General features: G+C 41.2%; 2 protein-coding genes across 4 annotated transcripts in view; one reads left to right on the forward strand and one right to left on the reverse strand.

The window, feature by feature from the left end:
• Positions 1–525: 525 nt before the first annotated feature.
• wdr5 (WD repeat domain 5) lies at positions 526–11,631 on the forward strand. 2 transcript variants are annotated; one of them, XM_042058326.1, is made up of 14 exons: positions 526–723; positions 2,206–2,335; positions 2,768–2,876; positions 3,102–3,175; positions 3,344–3,433; positions 5,702–5,791; positions 6,015–6,098; positions 6,448–6,503; positions 6,708–6,754; positions 6,877–6,952; positions 7,869–7,902; positions 8,107–8,181; positions 8,301–8,388; positions 9,691–11,631. In XM_042058326.1, exons 2-14 carry the CDS (start codon positions 2,255–2,257, stop codon positions 9,789–9,791), a joined length of 1,005 nt encoding a protein of 334 aa, XP_041914260.1. In that variant the 5' UTR covers positions 526–723; positions 2,206–2,254; the 3' UTR covers positions 9,792–11,631. The 2 variants fall into 2 exon arrangements, with proteins under 2 accessions (XP_041914260.1, XP_041914258.1); XM_042058324.1 differs by having other exon boundaries at positions 527–723; positions 2,202–2,335.
• Positions 11,632–12,696: 1,065 nt separating this feature from the next.
• Positions 12,697–19,974, reverse strand: part of rxraa (retinoid X receptor, alpha a) — a 123,889-nt gene continuing 116,611 nt past the window's right edge. For both annotated transcript variants that reach the window (XM_042058327.1, XM_042058328.1), the window contains exons 11-12: positions 18,362–18,467; positions 12,697–17,499 (exon numbers count right to left, since the gene is read on the reverse strand). In XM_042058327.1, the coding sequence (XP_041914261.1) occupies positions 17,352–17,499; positions 18,362–18,467 (254 nt within the window). In that variant the 3' untranslated portion in view covers positions 12,697–17,351. The remainder of the gene's footprint in view (positions 17,500–18,361; positions 18,468–19,974) is intronic.

The following is a 19,974-nucleotide window of genomic DNA, read 5'->3' on the forward strand; positions in this document are numbered from 1 at the left end:
CTACACACACAGACACACACACACACACACACACACTAGTGTACCTTACATCAAATTGCAATAGTATTCTTATAATTTGGTAAGACTACTGTCCCATGTCAGGGATTTAAAGTTGATGCAGCCTTAAAAGTTGGCTTAACGAAAACGGGTCAGTTCCTTTATTAATGCGAAGAAGAAGAAAAAAAAACTGAGAACAATAATACAAATGCCAGACATAATCATGTTGGTTCAAGTTGACCTGTCGATTAGGGTCTTTAGAGCCATAATTCAAACAGACTGCATTTACGTTATGCATGTGAAAACTCTGAAACAGATGCAGATCACATCTGACTTAGGTTATTTATTTTATAAAGCCTACATAATGCATTCCATTTATTTTGTAATGCAAATTTGGATTAATTTATATCCAACCACAGAATTCAGAGGCGTCAAGATCATGGTCAAGATGCAAATTCAAATCATGAAATACATTCATTCCTTCTCGCTCTCCGTATTCCCCCCCTCTGTTCCAGAATTGAACCACTCATGCGCACAAGTGGTCGAACACTGCTGCCACATTCCCCGCCTGAGGCTGAAGCCGAAAAGAAGTGCTCATCCGCTTCTACTTTGTACAAAACAAAGCGAATCCTTGCAGAAATTATCGTAAAATATTACTTAGATCCACCCTCCCCTTGACACAGAATAAAGTACCTACGTGACGTTTGATCAATCATCGGCCCGACCGTGAGTAGACTTGTGTTTTATTGTTTGAATGAATTATGGCAGTGCATGTGGAAAATGAAAGAAAATATTCAACGTTACGTTAACTTCGGACGTTATCGCACGGTTAGCAGTTGCTACTTTGGCTGGCTGGCTGGCTAATTTCATCACTCATTACATGCTGTGTGCATTAAACAGGTGTTAATGTCGTTTTACTTCTGATAACAAAGTTGCATTTAGCTGGTCAACTACACCTTTCGGTGAAGTTAATAGCTATAGCTATTGACGCTTTATTTCCATCACCAGTGTTAGCTTGATCGGAAGCTTGTTAAGTCTGTACAGAAGGCCTGACTAAGCCAGTAGCCTAGCCAATCTTAGCCAATCTAAATTTTTTTTTTACATGTTTAACTCTTTGTTTTTTTAACCTACGCAACCACATGCGACATATTTGTAAATTATTTGTCTCTAGATCGCAACGTTAGTTTGAATCATTTTCCAACACAACCGACGATGGATGTAGAGAGCTAGCATAACTGCTGTGCACGGTGGTAGCGACATTTGCTTGCTGTTCGGTAATGATAGCAAACGTGTGGCTAACGTTATCTTAGACCAGTGATGTTAGCACGACAGCTAGCTATCCTAACCAACGTCATTTGAGGTTTCAAGATTAAATTAATGCATGGTGACATTTCTGTGACTTAACTATCTGAAGTGGGTTTTTGAAAGTGCGACATTGCTGTCAGTATGTGTATCTAGAGAGGGTTATTTTGATTCATGTCAGTGACTTGTAGGCTAGCTACAAAACGTGGTAAGCTCCAGGTCTTGCTAGGTTAGGGCCAACGTTTAGTGGCCAGTGCGAGTTTGTTTGTTTTAAACATGATGGCATCATCTTTATTTGGGTTGTATGGTAGGAGGGCTATACTTAGGCCTTTGTTGTTGTAAAGTACTGTTATCCGGAGACTTAACATGGCTTTTGTCTGTTTGATACACAACTTGTTAGTGGTTATGGCGATAACGTTGGTGGTGGATGAAAATCTCAGGTGAAGCGTGGTTGGTTTGCGTATTTGCTTTACCTACTATCCTTTACTTGTAAAGGTAAATTCACACTGAGAATTAAGTGTAAGGTTGTAGTTGTGATGGGTAATGTCATCACTAATGTGTGAGGTCTAGTTCTAAGGGTCTTTAGAAACAACGTAGTTAGACTAGCATTAGTATTGTAACCTGTTAGGCCTTTTGTGTCTTTTGACATGAGAGCTACAGTATCTGGATCCATGTGAATTCCATGTCCCGTTTAGTGTCAGGGTGCCCATAAATTATATCCAAGGATAATGACCTACTATACAGAGATAGTCACATTCTTTAACACCCTTTTGGTATGGGACAAATCTTAGGCCTAGTTTGTAAATTGGGAGGTTCTAGATAGTTCTTATTTTGTCTTTTGTCTTTGACATAATCACTAAATGTATGTGTGTGTGTTTGCGCTGTGTGGTTCTTTTTGGCAGTCTGGCTGACGTGGAACCAGTTCCAACAAACCCATTCTCCCCGCTCCATCACCATGGCAACAGAGGAGAAGAAACCAGACACCGAAGCCACTAAAACACAGTCGACATCATCTGGCTCTGCCAGCCAGAGCAAGGTACTAAATTCATCTCCACCTGTCTGAGTATGCATCAGGGCAAACACAAGGATGCGTCCACCTTGCCATTGGTGAATCTTAAGGTTGTGTAGGCTGTTTTCCTACTTTGACATGCATGTAGTCAATTGCCTAGCTGTCAGGGAACCTTGTGAGTTTGCCAGGAGATTGGTATAGTACCTTAGGGTTACTTTTAGCATGTCAGTTAATGGAAAGAAATCTGTAAATGTGATATTGACAAATCAGAATTATGCAGTTGTGTGAAACTCTTAGGAGTCCAGCAAGCTTATCTCTGAGGTAATCCCACACACACGCACACCATACCTGATTTTTTGTTATCACGAAAGGGCAGAATTCACCTGAATGCAAAATTAGGCACAGAACCCTATGAAACATGTCTCCTATGTCTTACCTTCCCTTCTTTCACCCAACAAGTCGGTGCCGGTGAAGCCAAACTACACCTTGAAGTTCACCCTAGCCGGACACACCAAAGCAGTCTCCTCAGTGAAGTTCAGTCCCAGTGGAGAGTGGTTAGCCAGCTCCTGTGAGTATACAACAATTCTTTCTCTTTAGGACCAGAATTGGATACAATTTGAGAAGTAAATGATTTTACCGAAACTTGCTACTTGCTTCATTCTTTTAAAAAAATCCTTTTGTCTAGACATGTCATTTCTGTCTTCTGGAATATTTCTTACCTGCACATGTATGCAGTGCAAAGGGAGATTTTGTGAGAATTGTTTTATTTATTATGTCATTTTAATTTCAACAGCTGCTGACAAATTGATCAAAATATGGGGGGCATACGATGGGAAGTTTGAGAAGACAATATCTGGACACAAACTTGTGAGTTAATTGTTGGTTTTACTTTCACCTAACCTCTTTTATTTTTGATGATGTCTACATTTAATATTGAATTTGTCATTTGTTTAGATTTTAAAAAAAATGCTTCATTCTGTTCTCTGGTCTTGACTAGGTGTTAAACATATCTGTCATTCAACCTCTCAAATGTAGGGAATCTCTGATGTGGCCTGGTCTTCTGATTCCAACTTGCTGGTGTCTGCCTCTGACGACAAGACTCTCAAGATCTGGGATGTCAGCTCGGTAAGAGTGGTGTGTGTGTGTGTGTGTGGCAGTCTGTTGTTAATATTATGCCATCCTTGCATTCTTAGGCTGTTGTGAACGTGTTTACTTGGGGTTTTTGGTACCAAAGATGTTCACTTCCAGGGTTGGAATTGCATAGTGGCCATGACCGCCATGGCCATTGTTGCCCCTTGCGTTGGCCATGATGCCCCTTTAAAAATCGGAGGTTCACAGGCCACTGTTGCCTTGGTGCCCTGCATGCCTACTTCCCCCTTCTTTCCATGTTCTGCTTTGTATCCGACTGATGCAGCGATTGTAATTTGTAGCCTATGGCCTGTCAAAATAATCGAAGCATTCACAGCACAAATGAATTTAGTCTTTGATGCGGTGGAGAAAATATATGGTATGTCATGTGTTAAAGGAACACGCCACCCAATGTCAGTAGTAATATATGTTCTTACCTTAAGTTTCACGAGTTGAGTGATACCTCTCCCGTGTCGGTACGTGCACTCAAACGCTCTGGTGCGCGGCGCGAATGTGTTAGCATGTTGCTATGCTAGCGGGCTCAGACGTAGCCATAGAGGGAGGAAGTTAGCAGTAATCAAAAACATTCACGTTTTCCCTACTTAAATACAGTATATTATCAGAATAAACAGCTGACCTTACCAAACACAAAGGTGTAAAGCATTCTCCTGTACAATTAGCCGTGCCAGAGAAATCTGGTTTTGAAATTGCAGCAAATTTCTACATGCATGTCTCTAACTTTGGGCTTTAAGTTTACAATGTGCTTAAATTGTTTGATACATGATTTCAAAACAGACCAAATACAAAATAAATGTTAAATATAGCCTAGATATCGGTAAATATTCAAATCAGATATACTTCTGTATAATTCTGTGTAAGCCAATATGTCATGTTTTTGTAATGTTTCATTAATATACAGGTCTACTGCTGTGAATAGGATAAATCCAACTTTGATCATTTTTATGTAGCCTACTGTAGGCTAATGTTAACTTTGGCCTTTAAGCCAAATATGCCTGGTCCCTAAAATTATGAAATTCCAAGCCTGTTCACTTTACTAGACTGATCTTGGCAGTGTCCGGGACTATACCAGATGAATCTTTCAGAATGGCCAGACATGATGCAGGTTTTAACAGGCAAGAGATGATGTAGCACTGTGGCTGCTTGGAGATACTGATGGAGATATTATTCTTTTTTTGTTGTTGTTTTTTAGGCTAGTTTGTTGCTTAGGGAATGATGTAAAGTTATTTGAAATGAATTGCTATTGTAAATGAGCAGATACTGCTAGGTTATCATGAATTATTTTTGGATCATGTAGCAGATTGCAGGCTTGCTCTTCTTGCTGCTAGCTTTTGTTATTGGGCTGTTGTTAAAAGTGACAGTGGATGCCGTCATGTGCTGCATAATTGAACTATTTTTAACTTCAGACAATATCAAATGGACAGATGTTGGATAACATGCAGTGAGAGGAGACACAACTTGTCAAAAATGTCCTTTTAAAAAGTAATAAGCATAAATAAAATCAAGTAATGGCTGACAGAACCCTTGGGTGCACCTCTCTTGTAGAGCCTCCTTGTTTGCTGAAGACGTTTCATCACTGTTGTTTGGAAAACATCAATGCCTAGAGAATATGATTGTATTTATCCATCACTGCTGTCTTATCTTTAATTTGTTGTAGTACATTTTGTAGCAAAACTTACTTCCACTGTATCTGATCATCTTGGTTCATACCTTAGATTAGATTCAACTTTATTTTCATTGTGCAGAGTACAAAGACAATGAAATGCTAGTGTAGCGACCTTATAAAAGCAGAATAAATATGGTTATGTATTATGAGCAATGTATGAACAACATGTGCAGATATGTGCAATGTAGTAGCAGTAACATTATAAGAGAAGTAAGAAGTATATAGTTAGTTGGTTGTCAATGGGATGGAGAGCTAGAGTTCAGTAGGGAGACAGCCGCAGAGAACAGGGAAGAAGCTTCCTCTGAACCTGCTGGTTTGGGTGCGGAGAGACCTGTAACAGTGTATCAGTGTGTGTAAGACAGGAAAATGGCAGGAGCGAGACAGTTGGGTGCGTACTCAATGATTCCAACTTCATCACTATGGTTACGGTTTCCTAAATTGAACTTAGTTTGAGTTGCCATAGTAACAGCACAACATGGCTTTTTACCCTATGCTGTCAGGCAACAAGTGAGAAGGTGCATTGCGGTGCTCGTTGAGATGCTCTAACCTTGTTTTTTCCACCATTTTTCTCCTGTCTGCAGGGGAAGTGTTTGAAGACGTTGAAAGGCCACAGCAACTACGTATTCTGCTGCAACTTCAACCCCCAGTCCAACCTGATTGTGTCAGGATCGGTGAGTACTTTCACGTCCCCTCTGACAGTCTGCTTCCGTTACAGTTCTTATTGCAAATAATGCAAAACGCAGACACCGGAACCTCATAAAGACTCATGGAAACTAAATGTATAAGCTATGAATGAATTCACCATTCACAATGGTGGTTTGTGTTACCAGTTACGAGATGGTAAACCATGCACTGTGTGTTGGCACAGGCTAATTTTGTGGTGTTTCCCTCTAGTTTGATGAGAGCGTGAGGATATGGGATGTGAAAACGGGCAAGTGCCTGAAGACTCTACCAGCCCACTCAGACCCTGTCTCTGCTGTAAGTGTTCATCAGATGCTGAGTTGTGATGTCAAGTTGACAGGGACTTGTTTTTTAACGTCCACTGATCTGATTGCTGTTTGTCTGGCACCTGTTACCTGATGGTCTAGTAATGTTTTAGGTCAGTAACTGTCATTAATGTTACATTTTAAGTTGTGAATCACAAAATGCAGTACGCTGTCTTTTACTCGCTTTGGTAATTCCCATGCCATTAGTCGTAAGTTTGGTCCACTTTAAAGAATGACCCTTCATTGAGCAGTTGTGAGGACCTGGCCACTCTACTTGATTCCCCTATTTGCATAATTGGCTTTTCAAGAGCTAAATCTATTTAGCTGTGTATGTGTTTCAGGTGCACTTTAACAGAGATGGATCCCTCATTGTGTCCAGCAGTTATGATGGCCTGTGGTGAGTCAACTGGTTTCTCTTTCATCATACTGGCCATTTTATGGTTTCCAAACAAAATGTTTATTCTACCAGTGGTAACATGAAAGGAATGAACATGTTTAATCATTCATTGGGCAGCTGTTAAGTGGAACTGAACTCAAAAACTGGCTAACTTGTTGACCTGTGTGTGTGTGTGTGTGTGTGTGTGTGTGTGCGCCTCAACAGCCGAATTTGGGACACAGCATCTGGCCAGTGTCTGAAAACGCTAATCGGTAAGAGGCCATTCCCCCCCCTCTTTGATGCTATTTGCCCACCCTCACCCATCCATCACCATATCGATTACAAAATCCCCAGCCCAGATATACCATAGCAAACTCTTTTTTGTTCATTACAGATGATGACAACCCCCCTGTGTCTTTCGTGAAGTTCTCCCCCAACGGTAAATACATTCTGGCTGCCACGTTGGACAAGTAAGTAAAGGGCAAAATTTCATGTTATGCCAGTAAAACCATATCAGTATTTAAAATGCTGCAATTGCATAATTGTGCTTCATTTAAGCTGTCGGTATGCTCCCCCCCCACCCCCCCGATATCACTTGTGTTCATTTCTGGGCTTTCGGAAGTGAATGCAAGTAAATGAGCTTAATAGTTAGCGCTATTGTAGCTATTGCCGTTATTGAAGTGATAGGATTATTTCATCCAAGATCATGGTCATGTTGACCACAGAGCTTCAGATCATATTATACTTTGTTTTTAGTATTATTTACAAGGTGATAACATTGTGTTTGGAGGATAAACTACCTTTTATTCTTGTGTGTAGCCTCTGGTTGTGGTCATTTGCACACCAGGCATCAACAACGCGACAACAGTATTCTTTCTATTACCACCACATATCCATCTTTTTTTTGTATTTAGGTAGGCAAGACATCACCAGCAATTCAGACTGAAAAAAAGCTAATTATGGTTTGAAGCTCTGGTTAGCACCCATAAACCAGACTCTAAAGAGCTGTGTATCAAGTTGCAGTTTACTTGTGATGGAGTGTTTTGTTACTGTTGTTACTGCCCATCCCTTGTGAATTAGTCTTTGTGATTTCTAGCTTCCTGTGTGTATTTTTGCACTCATTGGTATTGCTTGGTTTTTCAGTGGTGATACTGAGGTGACATGATGACCACCCCCCCCCCCCCCCCCCCCCCAAAAAAAAATAAATAAATGAACCGGAATGGAAATGAAGGATCACATGTATAATCATAAAATAGACTGTCTAGTCTGTGTGTGCATACAGAGCAATACATTGAGCTCTAGTCTCACGCTTATATACTGCAAGATGCTTATGAGTATGGTTTGTCTGATTTGGGCTCAACATTTGCTGTTTCTGTGTGTTTTCAGTACTCTCAAACTTTGGGATTACAGCAAAGGAAAGGTGAGTTTCAGTTTTGCTATATTGTGAACAAGGGCCCCATCTGGCTGTAACTACACTTCCTTTTGTCATGGACACCTTTATATCAAGTAAAAAAAAAAACACATAGTGTTATTGAAGTTGGAAACATTTGTGAAGTATACTGCTAACACTCAGTACAGTACCAGTTGTAAGTACCTTTTTTCAAAACTTGTCTCTGCCTCACAGTGCTTGAAGACATACACGGGACACAAAAACGAGAAGTACTGCATATTTGCCAATTTCTCTGTCACAGGTGGCAAGGTATGTGGACTAACCCCATCTCACTCTTACACATTGATTTGGGATTTACGTAAAGAAAAATAGATGGTGTTGCATTCTGTGACATTAACATGTCCCCCCCCCCCCCCCCCCCCAATCAGTGGATTGTCTCTGGGTCAGAGGACAATATGGTCTACATCTGGAATCTGCAGACCAAAGAGATTGTACAGAAACTACAGGGGCACACAGGTAGGCCATGAGTAGGCTTGAGATTGATGTGTATTTTTTTACTTTAAGTGACTTTGGATTAAAGGAGAGTTCCGGTGTGATATTGGCCTAAAGTGTGTTGAAACATGATACCGAGTGTGAAAGTATGTCTCATAGCTCATCTCGGCTTGTCCCCTGCACTCAGAAATCTGGCGCTAGTTAGCCGATGCTACCAACAGTTTTTCGATGGGGGTGCCTCGGGAATCGGCCTAGCCATGCAAATAAATCACTGTTTTACACCATTTACCAGGCTCAAAGTAGGTATGATAAGGGATCAGATTCCAAAAATAATTCTGTGGAAATGCAGGAATTCCAACTGGAATTCCTGCATTTCCACAGAATTATTTTTGAAATCTGATCCCTTATCATACCTGTTAATTCGTACTAGTCACTCGACTTATCGTGACTAAATTCAAGATGGTGGCATTCGTGAAGGTACTGTCTGTATAAATCGTCTTGTAAATAAACTTACCAGTGCTTTTTCAAGTTTTCAAGTTCTCAATGTCTCATTTTAAATGCCAAGGCCCTCGGAAGTCTACCAATGAAGTGTGGAACTACTTTGAGCCTCGTAAATGGTGTAAAACAGTGATTTATTTGCATGGCTAGGCCGATTCCCGAGGCACCCCCATCGAAAAACTGTTGGTAGCATTGGCTAACTGGCGCCAGATTTCTGAGTGCAGGGGACAAGCCGAGATGAGCTATGAGACATACGTTCACACTCGGTATCATGTTTCAACACACTTTAGGTCAATATCAGACCGGAATTCTCCTTTAAGTCAGGTCAAGTCAAATGCTTCTATTTGTCACATGCACTGTAAGGTTTTACATGCAGTGAAATGAAAAAGGGGTATTTCTGTTCCTCAGTCTGTGTAAATGACAAAAAAAACAATGCGTGAAATGCCAGCTACATTTCCCCTGAATTTAGCAGTCTAACTGCCAGTGGGGGAAAAAAACTCCTCCTCAGTCTCTCGGTCTTTGCCTTGAGACAGCGAAGGTGTTTGCCCGACTGCAGCAGGGTGAAGTCTGCCTGATTAATACATGAATGTATTGAAGGCCAGTTGGAATTAGAACAGAGATCACAGACCAATGAAGTTCCTTTGACCTTTTTTTTTCTCCATCTGAGCTTTCAGTTGGCAGTGTTTTTAGTCATATGTCAGACAAGTCCAGACATCCCTGAAAGGCAGGACATTTTTGTTTCCCTATGAGCTATAACTCGGTGGTTTGTTGACCTGTGCTGACCCACTCTCTCTTTCTCTTCCTCATCTTTATCTTCTGGCCTCTCAGATGTGGTGATTGCCACTGCCTGCCACCCCACAGAAAACATCATTGCCTCGGCCGCGTTAGAAAACGACAAAACCATCAAACTGTGGAGGAGCGACTGCTAAACTACCGAGCAGCCCTGCTGGGAAGGAGTGCCGATTCCAATGGGCTTATTTTATTTTTCTTTTTTTTGTATGTTTCATTTTTTGAGTATATAAGGAAAAAAAAAAAAACGAAATGAAAGAAGAAAATAAAAAAGGACTTTTTTTTGTCAGATGGAGGCCTGGTAGATCAGCCAAGGCCAGAGAGGAGCGCATGAGCACACCATGTCCTGAAGCAGTCCGCAATCGCACAACTCTCGTCCCCCACCACCACCTCGTAGCTCCGCTAGCTCCTGCACACACACACACACACACGCACGCACGCACATGGCTCACTACAACCTAACGCTTGTGCACTACAACACAACCACTTTCCGTTTCCTTCTCTGTCCCCTGGTCTCTCTCTCTCTCTTGGCCTTATGTACTGTCTGGTGGATGTTTTTTTTTGTCCCTTCCCTTTTTCTTCCTCTTTTTACTCGTCCGTCTTTGAGGGTTGCACTTCTCGCACTACGCCTCCCCAAGCAGCTTCTCGTAGTGATGTCCTTGCTTTTTCTCTCCACACAGCAAAATGAAGAAAAACGTACTCAAGTCTTACTTACTTAACCCTTTCTGCAGTGACAGCTCTTCCACACACCGTGCTCTGTAGGATTCAGTCTTGTTGTGTTTACTTTTTTTTTCTCTCTCTCTGCTGTGCATGAACTGTGACGGGGTCAACTCACACAGCCATCGAACTCCCACTCCCAGAAGTGCGCTTTGTGTCACATTAGGTTACCCTTTTTTTGTGTACTGTTCCTTTAAGTGGTCTTTTTGTTATTTGTACTTTAAAGATTGAAAAAAAAAAAAAGGTTTTATGGGCAGGTGTTAGTTGGAAGAAATTACCAGAAAAGAACTGTAGGGCAGCAGGCCCCTCACACACCAGTATAGATGACGAAAATGCTTTTTAAATGTCAGAATAATAGAGGAAGCCTTGAAACGATCCAGTGTTCAATGTCTGCATACTACAGCAGTTAACCTGTTCAATGGTGCTTACCGTACAGTGAACCAAGGGTGGCTATGACTTTGTCTTAGTAATTGTAAATAGAGATGGCATCAGATTAAAGATTTTCACTCCGGAGTTATTAGTTTAACCTTAATTTATGTTTTCGTTCATATATTTGTACTCAGTAGTGTTTAAAAAAAAAAAAAGGTTTCTCGGTCGTCTGTATTCTAATCGTAACGTCGGCAGCTTTGTGTGTTGGACGCACATGTTGCAGTGTCAGTTGTTTTTTTTTTTTGAATGCATGTTCCATAATTGTCATTTACCACACAATACAGTGAGGGGGTAATGCTGTATATTTTAAGTTCTATGGCAATTTTGTTGTGCACACCTGGCTTGTTGTCTTCTTCACCAAGGGGTATTCAAAGTACGTGGTTTAGGGTCAAAAACAGACAAACTCAAAGTAAGTGGTAAAACTCCCAATATAGGTTTTTCTCTGGTTTCTTTCTCCATCAAAACCAAGCCATAGAGCTACTCTTAGGTTTACCACTTATTCTGAGGTAAACCACGTAGGTGAAATACCCCACCAGTAGTGCATAGTTTGAAATATAAACAGCTGCCCGTCACGGCACAGTCCAAGCTAAGAATGCCCTCTCTTTAGATGGGTTGTCACCATGCCCATAACTTATTGGATGAATAATTATATGGCAAGACTAGCTGGGTATACGCTCAAAGTTCGTAAAAAATATATTTAAAAAATTAAGGGAATTGAAAGGTGTTGACCAAGATATTGAGCTAAGACCACATGGCTCATATTAAGACTTCTTTACTTGAGTTCCCCTCATTGAGTTTCTCAATTTTGCCCATGAACCTGGCTCAGTATCAAAGTATCAAATTTTTGAATGAAACTGGCTCAATATCAAAGAAAAAACACTGTCTATAGTCTGGTCGGATAGAGCTAAAACTGAAATGAATGATTTCAAAATGTGTGATGTCAAATGGTAGTATATCATAACCAATCATGGGCTTTTACTATGTTATGTGTTACAAAGTTGTTTTGGTCATAAGAGTCAGTGAATGTCTTGTTGTTCATATCTGCCTTTGAAAGTCAAATATTTACCCCCTTCTTCTGTCACTTTCTGCCCTCTAATCCAGAGGTCATGTAGTTAGTAGAGCAATTGTGTTGAGTTCTTGTCTAGTAAGCCTTTTTGAGGAGGCGAGGGTCTGAAGCCGCTTGCTACTGGCTGTCACTCAAGCCAACGCCTCCTCTCTCTGTTGTCATTTGGATTGGCCTGTGGTGCACCGTGGGGCGTGGAAAGGGCTGCATGATCGAGACCTCCTGTATCGCATTCAGTTGCTCCGGACATAACCTGTGACTCAATAAAGACTTTTTTTTTCTTTTTTTACATGTACAGAAACAGCCCCGTGTTGGGTCATCATTGCCTCAAGGGTTTGTGTCCCATTGAGGTTGGCATTGCCTAGTGTGCTTGGGTTTTGATTTCAGAGATGCTGGTGGGATTTTACCCGTTAAACATCCCCAGCACCCAACATGTCTTTGAGCATGTGCCCTACATGCCCAACTGCGCTCATCACACCCTCATGCTTCTCAGTAACCAACACACATTAAGTTAAAGTTCCAGCTTGTTCGAGCCAAATATTCTTGCAAAGGCAAACCGCAATTGTAGAGTATCTCCAAAATCCCTGTTGAAAGAGTCTTTTGGACATTTTTATGTAATTTGTTAAAAATAGTCTGGACCTGATGTATGCTTTGGATTAAAATAAACAATGGAACATCACAAAAGAAAAGGCCTGGTAAACAGCCGTGGTAGTTCAGGTTGTGATGAATTATGTTGAGAAGAAAAGCTGCATAACTTTAAAGTACATTGTGTACAATAGTTGGTGCAGCAACTTCAACGCAAGAAGTATTTTCATGTACAAAAAAGTTGAGTCACATTAAAATTCAAGTTTTTAATACTTTTTTCGTCATTTTCATGAAAGATAGAACATCAAAGAACAACCCACAAACAACAGATGACTTTTTTCATTTACTTTAAAAATAGACCAAAAATATAAATGGAAAAAAAACACGATAAAACAAAATGACAAAAGGAGGTGTCATGGTGGGCAGGAACCAAAAAGGCGAAAGACGGGCGCAGGTTGGTTGTCATGGGTGACCACTCCTGATTTGATCTCCCAGCTCTGGAGATCTGGCTTTCATTTCATTTCTTTTCCTATTTTTTTCCAAAGCAACATTTTACACACAAATGTATACAGCATCCCACATAGAGGGAGAGAAAAGGGAAGGCGGGAGAGGGAGAAAACAAAACAATAAGCTCAAGATAAAATTACATTTGTACAAAAATAGATCCTTTTTTAGGTGTCCTTTTAAAATCATTTTCCCAACACATTTCAAATGGACTTGTGATGCTGAAACAGTGATTGTGCAGGGCTTGATGCTTCTGATTTGTTTTTGTATTTTTGAAGGCTACATATAATTTTTGAAGGCTACATATAATTTTGAGATAATGACATTTTTGTTTAAATCCACCAGGCTCTTGTGTTTTGAATAATTATTAAATTAATTTGTTAATTACATAGTTTACATGACAGAAGTATTTAGGAGCTGGTGCATGGTCAGGTGGCCTCGCCTTCAGACTCCATCTTGCTGGTAGAACTTTTTTTTTTTTTTCATTTTAATTTTTTTCTTGAAAAACAAATCTAGGCCAAATAATTCAATTCTCACAACAGATTCTGAAAACTTAGATCAGTTCTTATAAATATTTCCACAGTGCAATCAGGCCTGGTTCAAATTTTGATTGAAAGTACTTTTGTGTCTCCCTCTGCTAAAAGTGATGGGAAACACGGAAGGAAACCAATTCATTTATATATATATATATATTTATAAATATACACACATATACATATAGACAAAATATAGCTTTATGGTATATATAAAGCATTTCATTATGCATTCATTCTATCTATGTGATAATTTCTAGATTAGCGCAAAGGACACATCTCTGTAAGATTCCTGCAGGATAGTTAACTTTTTTCTTTGTTAGTGATCTTCATTGCATATGGCTTTAAATTACCTGTGGTCTTGAAACTCAACAGTAAACCTGATAAATCTAGAAAAAGGAGCAATGACAAAACAAAAGTAAGAATACTGAACAAAAATGACAGTGGAGATGATCAGAAAAGGGAAAAAAAAAAACACATTAGATGCTGTCGTTTTTAAGAGAGCACCACTGCACAAAATCAGATCTGAGGCTGACACTAACAAAAGTCAAACATGTATTCTTCTATGAGAAGCCAAACTGCTGATAACGGTGAGTGTGTGTGTGTGTTTTATGTCTTTTGGTCAGAAATGTGAAATATCTAATAGATCTGACTGTTGAGACATGAGGATGGTCTCTTTGAGGCAAGGCTTACGACAACCGAACCAACCTTAGACAAATCCATTGGATGTATCTATAGTACAGATCCTTGACTCAATTCAATAGGCTATCTACATGGCAAGAAGTTTTTTCTCCAGTATTCTGCACTTGTTTAACAAGTTTACAGCCAATCAAATCTTCCTCACTGCCATTTACTGACTAACAAAAATGACAATACTTCCTGAATTATTGTCTATTGCTGGTAAGTGAACAGTTTTGTCCAAAAGTGCAATTTGTTCTCTCCAATTACATACTTGTACAAAATTCAAGTTCAATTGTTTTAACTCAAGCACCGTACTGCTGCATATCCTCCACTAGAGGGTACTCAAAGGTCTGCCTATAATGCATTATATTTTTCCTATTTCATGCTGGTCACCACTCTCTAAAGATGCTTTTAATCTTTTCTGTAGCTGGATAACGTAATAAATGAGGACAGGCCGGCCCTAGATCCAAAGACCCGTGTTCCAAAGTCACTGAGTGGGGGGCCGAGGCACATGGAAAATCCAGCACATTCGGTAGCCTTCTTGAGACCAGGTTTCTTTCAGCCATCCCATTTGCAAGATGAGGGGAAAAAACAGAAAACAAAGATAGCGCCCTCACTATGGACAATCTTTGGGAAATGCAAGATGCATAGTTGTACAGCAGCAGAACAGAGAAAAAGATAAAACAACATAAAAAAACAATGTGAAACAAAACGCAGAGTATGGGCATGATGATCAAAATGATCCTTGTATGGAGATATCGCACAACATAGGAAAAAAAAAAACAATCTCTTTTCAACAACAACACTGCTTTTGTCTGGAGAAGTGCACCCTGGGTAATGAACGTGTACTAATCGTGAACCAGCGGCCTAAACACCAACGAGCCCCAATCATCTGGCCCTCTGATGGCTCTCGAAAGTCGAGCTGGCCACTCTGCAACACGAGGCTAAGTGCTTAAGAAACAGGAGAGGATCACTCGGTGGAGGCCATGAGGGTGACTAAGCAAAGAAGCCAAAACACGACTCTTGGCGACTTAACCCACTTAAGTTAGGTTCTACTGCCCTACTGCCTCATGGTAACTAAAAACGTAGCCTCACCCATCCATCCTCCACCCATCACTGGAACAACTGACCACTGAACCGGAGGTGCAAGGATGAGTCAGAGGACAGTGAAAAAGAGGACGCCAGTGATGCAAGGCTCATAAATCAGTTGGAGGAAGGGAAATGGAGGTAAAGAAAGTGCACATTGGTAGGTGACAAATGCAAAAAAAAAACAAATGCAAAAATAAAAAGAAAATTGAATACTGAGTATGATGGTGGTGATGGGACTACACAGGTAAATAGGATTCATCTAAAGCTAGACTTGCACTGCCTCCACAGACTGCCTTGATTGTTGGATTGAGGTGAATGTACCTTAAACCACTGAAGGTGGCGCAAATGTTTGTGTGTGTGTGGGTGTGTGGGCAAGACACCGGGCGGATCAAACATTGGGCAACATGATGTGACAGGACCCTTGCTCACAGTAAGTAAACACCGAATACTCATGAAGACATTTCATATCTTGCAGTGACTTCAGGCACATTCCTTTTCCCGTCTTCCAGATACCCCCCAAAACACATCCAACCAGCCTGAGAAGCTATGAGGATCATCTTACTCTTACAATAGTATCTTTCCATCACCCATTTCCTGGTCACAAGAAATTTCATTTTCATGAAGGGTTTTTCAGCTTTACTCAATAGTAGAGACTCCAAAAGCTGGTCTCACAGTCCTATGCATACTCAACAGTTGAGGTGGCACATTCTATAAATACTAGGATCAGTTGAGATGGGACGTTCTCCTGATTGAGGCTGGAGTATGGACTTGAAGAGAGGCTGTTCCCTGATCAGACCTCCTGCTCGGGGTCTGCATCAGCACCCATCTGGGCTGAAACTCCCGACAAGATGTGTGTATGTGTATGCATGTGTGTGTGTGTGGAGAAATTCACAGTGTCACCCAGTGGTAGGCAGTCTTATCCATTGAGCGCTGGTGTGTGTGTGTGCGAGTGTGTGTGTGTTTGTTTGCTACTCTGCACTAAACATAATCAGGAGAACTGCAGTCAGTTGTCTTCTGACCTGAATCTTGACAGCCGTGATTAGATGGCTGCTTCGGCATTTCTCCTTGAAGAAAGGCGTGCAAATGTACACTCAGGAGTTCAGTGGACACAGCTGACCTGCATCCCCTCCCCTCCTCCCCCCACTGTGGTTTTCAGTCAGGTGAACCTGCCAACACTGAGCAACTCAACATCAAAAAGTCTTTCTGGAGATTCCACATCAAAAACCAGACCATTAAACAATAACAATATTAAGACACACAATCTGTTTTCTTCCCTGTCCTTGTTCGGTTCTCGTCATTTCAAAGAAGGAACACCATAACTGCACTGTGACCACAATATGTGGCCATGAATGACAAAATGTGACCTTGAGAGAGACAGGTAATAGTGCAGGTTCCTGAAAACCACATAGGAATAAACAGGAGCTCTGAGAGGATATTTGCATCGATGCAGGTTTAGCATGTAGGATATCTTCAGGGTCTTAGAGGTTTTTGTTTTTGCCGTAGCAAAGAGTCTCTCTCGCCTCCCCTCCAAGCTGCTGTCAAGCAATCTTAAAATACGTATTGTTCCTCAACGCAAAATCAAACACGCACAGGTTATGTTTCCTATTACCCAACTTCCAGGTTATGACATCACTGACATCTCGCGGCATCCTTGCTTCCAGGGGAAAAAATCTTTTTTTTCTCTCTCTCAAAAAAACAAACAAATAAACAAAAAAAACACATGCATGTCTTTTTGTCTCTCATCTGTAAAGTACATGGTTGTCTCGCTCTGTTGATCCTTAAAATGTTCGTTTGAGTTATATAGACATTTTCATTTATATATATCGCATTTTGTACAAGGTATAAAACAGACCCTTTGATGTGATGAAACTCATGAAACTCATTTTTTGAAACATAGAACAGAGAGAGGGAAAGTCTTGTCTGACATACACCCCCCCCCCCTCCACTTTCCTTCTGAAGCGCTCTCTCTGTGTCCAGCGACAGTGTGTGGTCAGTCTTTCTCTCTCAGGTGGGGCGGAGCCGGGACGAGGCGGGGGTGGGGGTGAGGGTGGAGGGATTTTGTGGGTAAGAGGTTGTGAGAGTGACGAGGTCAAAGGTCATTATGTCATTTGGTGCGGCGCCTCCAGCATCTCCATGAGGAAGGTGTCGATGGGCGTGTCGCCGATGAGCTTGAAGAAGAACAGGTGCTCCAGACACTTGAGGCCGATGGAGCGCAGGGCTGGCAGACGCAGGAGCAACTTAGCAAACCTGAAGCACACACACACACACACACACACACACACACACACACACACACATACAGACAGAGAGAGAGGTGTAAGGACAAAATATGACACATACATAAACACATAAACCTACACAGACATACAGATACAAATTAAGAAACACAAATCCATGATAAAACAGAAATACGTGGTCAAAGAGAGTTGGATTTCAGTAACGACAGCAAGATTAACTTTCCTTCCTTAGTGAATTAGCATCAGAAGTGCCCATGTAAGAGGGGCGGGGGTAATTAATTATGTTTGTTCAGATGTTTGGGTCCCAATTAGCACCATGCAGTCAATGCTTCCAATTTAAAAAGTTGAGAGGGAATTAAATTCGAGAGAAGCCCTTGAAATGCAAACAAGCCCCGATATCCTGCTAATTCGACATTTCAGCTGCCTCACCACACAGTGAGTTTGTAAAGTTAATGTAAAGAAAGTTAGTAAAGAATGGGCTTATGCTCTCTTGCGGCAATAAGTGAATTGAGCAGTTTGTAATGAGAACGCTTTGGGAGATGATTTTTTGCAATGAGAGATGATTCTAATTTGGTTTGCATTCCCTCCCGAATCTTTTGACAACTACACAAAAGCAAGACACGAGGCTGTTTTCTGGTTCACTGAAGCTTTGATGTCTTTGATGTCAAAATATCACTTGCTTCCCATCCCACATTTAAAACCAAATGCCTTCATGATTGTTCCCTAATGTACACTCTAATATACATTATTGCAGATAAGACCCTGACATCACAGATAAGAAACACACAGCTCCATCCTGTAGTTACAAGCTACCACCACCAGGAGGCAGCAATGTGAGCTGAAGAGAAAAAAGCAGGAGTAGCACAGCCTACCGCCCAGGCTGCTCGGGGTACTTCTGCTTGCAGTAGGCCTCCAGGGAGGCGTAGACCTTCTCCCGGAGAGCCTCCACCTCACTAGGGTTCGACAGTCCTTTGGAGTCTGCGAGGATAAGGATAAGGAGAAATAAACAGCAGTTAGTTTCAGGATGCCAGTGAGTCAGGCCAGAGATAGTCCTATCAGCTGACTCCCTGACAGCATAAATCCCAGATCCATGAGGCAAGTATCTCAGATACACTGAGAAAAAGCAGAGTGTGTGTGTGTGTATACTCTGGGCACTGGGAAATTTCCTTGTGGTGATGATGATGATGATTACTTCCTTGTAGCCAATTTGCATGTGTCTAAATAAAAGTTTATTCGAGGATGCAATAATATTATATTAATATAATATTAATATGCGAGAGAGCCAATCAGTGCTGCAGATGTGATTTGAGCTTTCCAAAGGGTGTCTGTGGTAGTTTAAAGTTTGTCAGAATGACATTGTGTGTGAAGCAGAGCTTATAAATAAGTAGCAGGTGAATTATTGAGGTAGAGAGATGTCTCATATTTTAAGATGACTATATTCATCTGTTTCTATCATCAAAGAACACTATATTAGTCAGAGTACTTCTGTGCCATTGTGTGTTCTCTCTCTCTCTCTCTGTGTGTGTGTGTCTCTCTCTTCTTCTGTATGTGTGAGTGAAAGCCTGGCAACATAAAACAGTTCTGGACAGCCTAGTGAAACCCTCAGGCAATGACCTGCATTTGGGAGATCACAGAGCATAAACTAAATGAGCCCAAATGGAATGCACCAAAAAACCCTCACCGAGTCACCTAGGCTTCCTCTTACACTGTGTAAACACAGGCCGTTACCAAGGAGATCATCATCCTACCATCCCAAGAAGCTGCTGTGGCACAGCTAACTCTGCTAACAGCTAACACAACTCCGCTTCTGCTACTGACTGACACTTGCCATTCACAGCCATAGACCCATGGAACCATGGCCAGTGCATATGAGGATGAAGTGATTATACACACATGCCAGCATCGCATACACATCGCAGCATACACATCGCAAGTCAGACAAGCTATTTTCAGGTGAGTTTGGAAAAGGAAGTAAGTCAGACAAACTGTGTCTATGCTTAGAGGTGACATATTGTGAGCATTTGTCTTAGTTAACATCTGAAAAAGTGGACAAGGGTGCTTGTAGATTTAAATACATTAGATATCTAAGAACAACTTAAGCTAATGGATGTACTTTGGATATGGTTTCGTTCTATCTCTCCCTCTGTGTGTGTGTGTGTGTGTGTGTGTGTGTGTGTGTCTATGTGTGTGTGTGTGTGTGTGTGTGTGTGTGTGTGTGTGTGTGTGTGTGTGTGTGTGTCTGTGTGTGCTGTTAAGACATCTCTTTATTGCTCCTCCACCTCAATCAGCCCCACTGGTGCAATTCTGTGAGGGCTCTTAATTAGGAAAATGGATGCTAATTGTGTCTGTGTGTGCATGAGAAAGAAAGAGTGAGTGTGAGTGTGTGTGTGTGTGTTTCAGGAGAACAAATCCCTTTGGTGTTGTTTGTGGGACCCTTGCTCATTAAGCATCAAAGTCATTTCCAATGCCAGTGAGAGGAATACAA

This window comes from Alosa sapidissima, chromosome 13 (genome assembly GCF_018492685.1).
Source record: "Alosa sapidissima isolate fAloSap1 chromosome 13, fAloSap1.pri, whole genome shotgun sequence".
Classification (NCBI taxonomy): Eukaryota; Metazoa; Chordata; class Actinopteri; order Clupeiformes; family Clupeidae; genus Alosa; species Alosa sapidissima.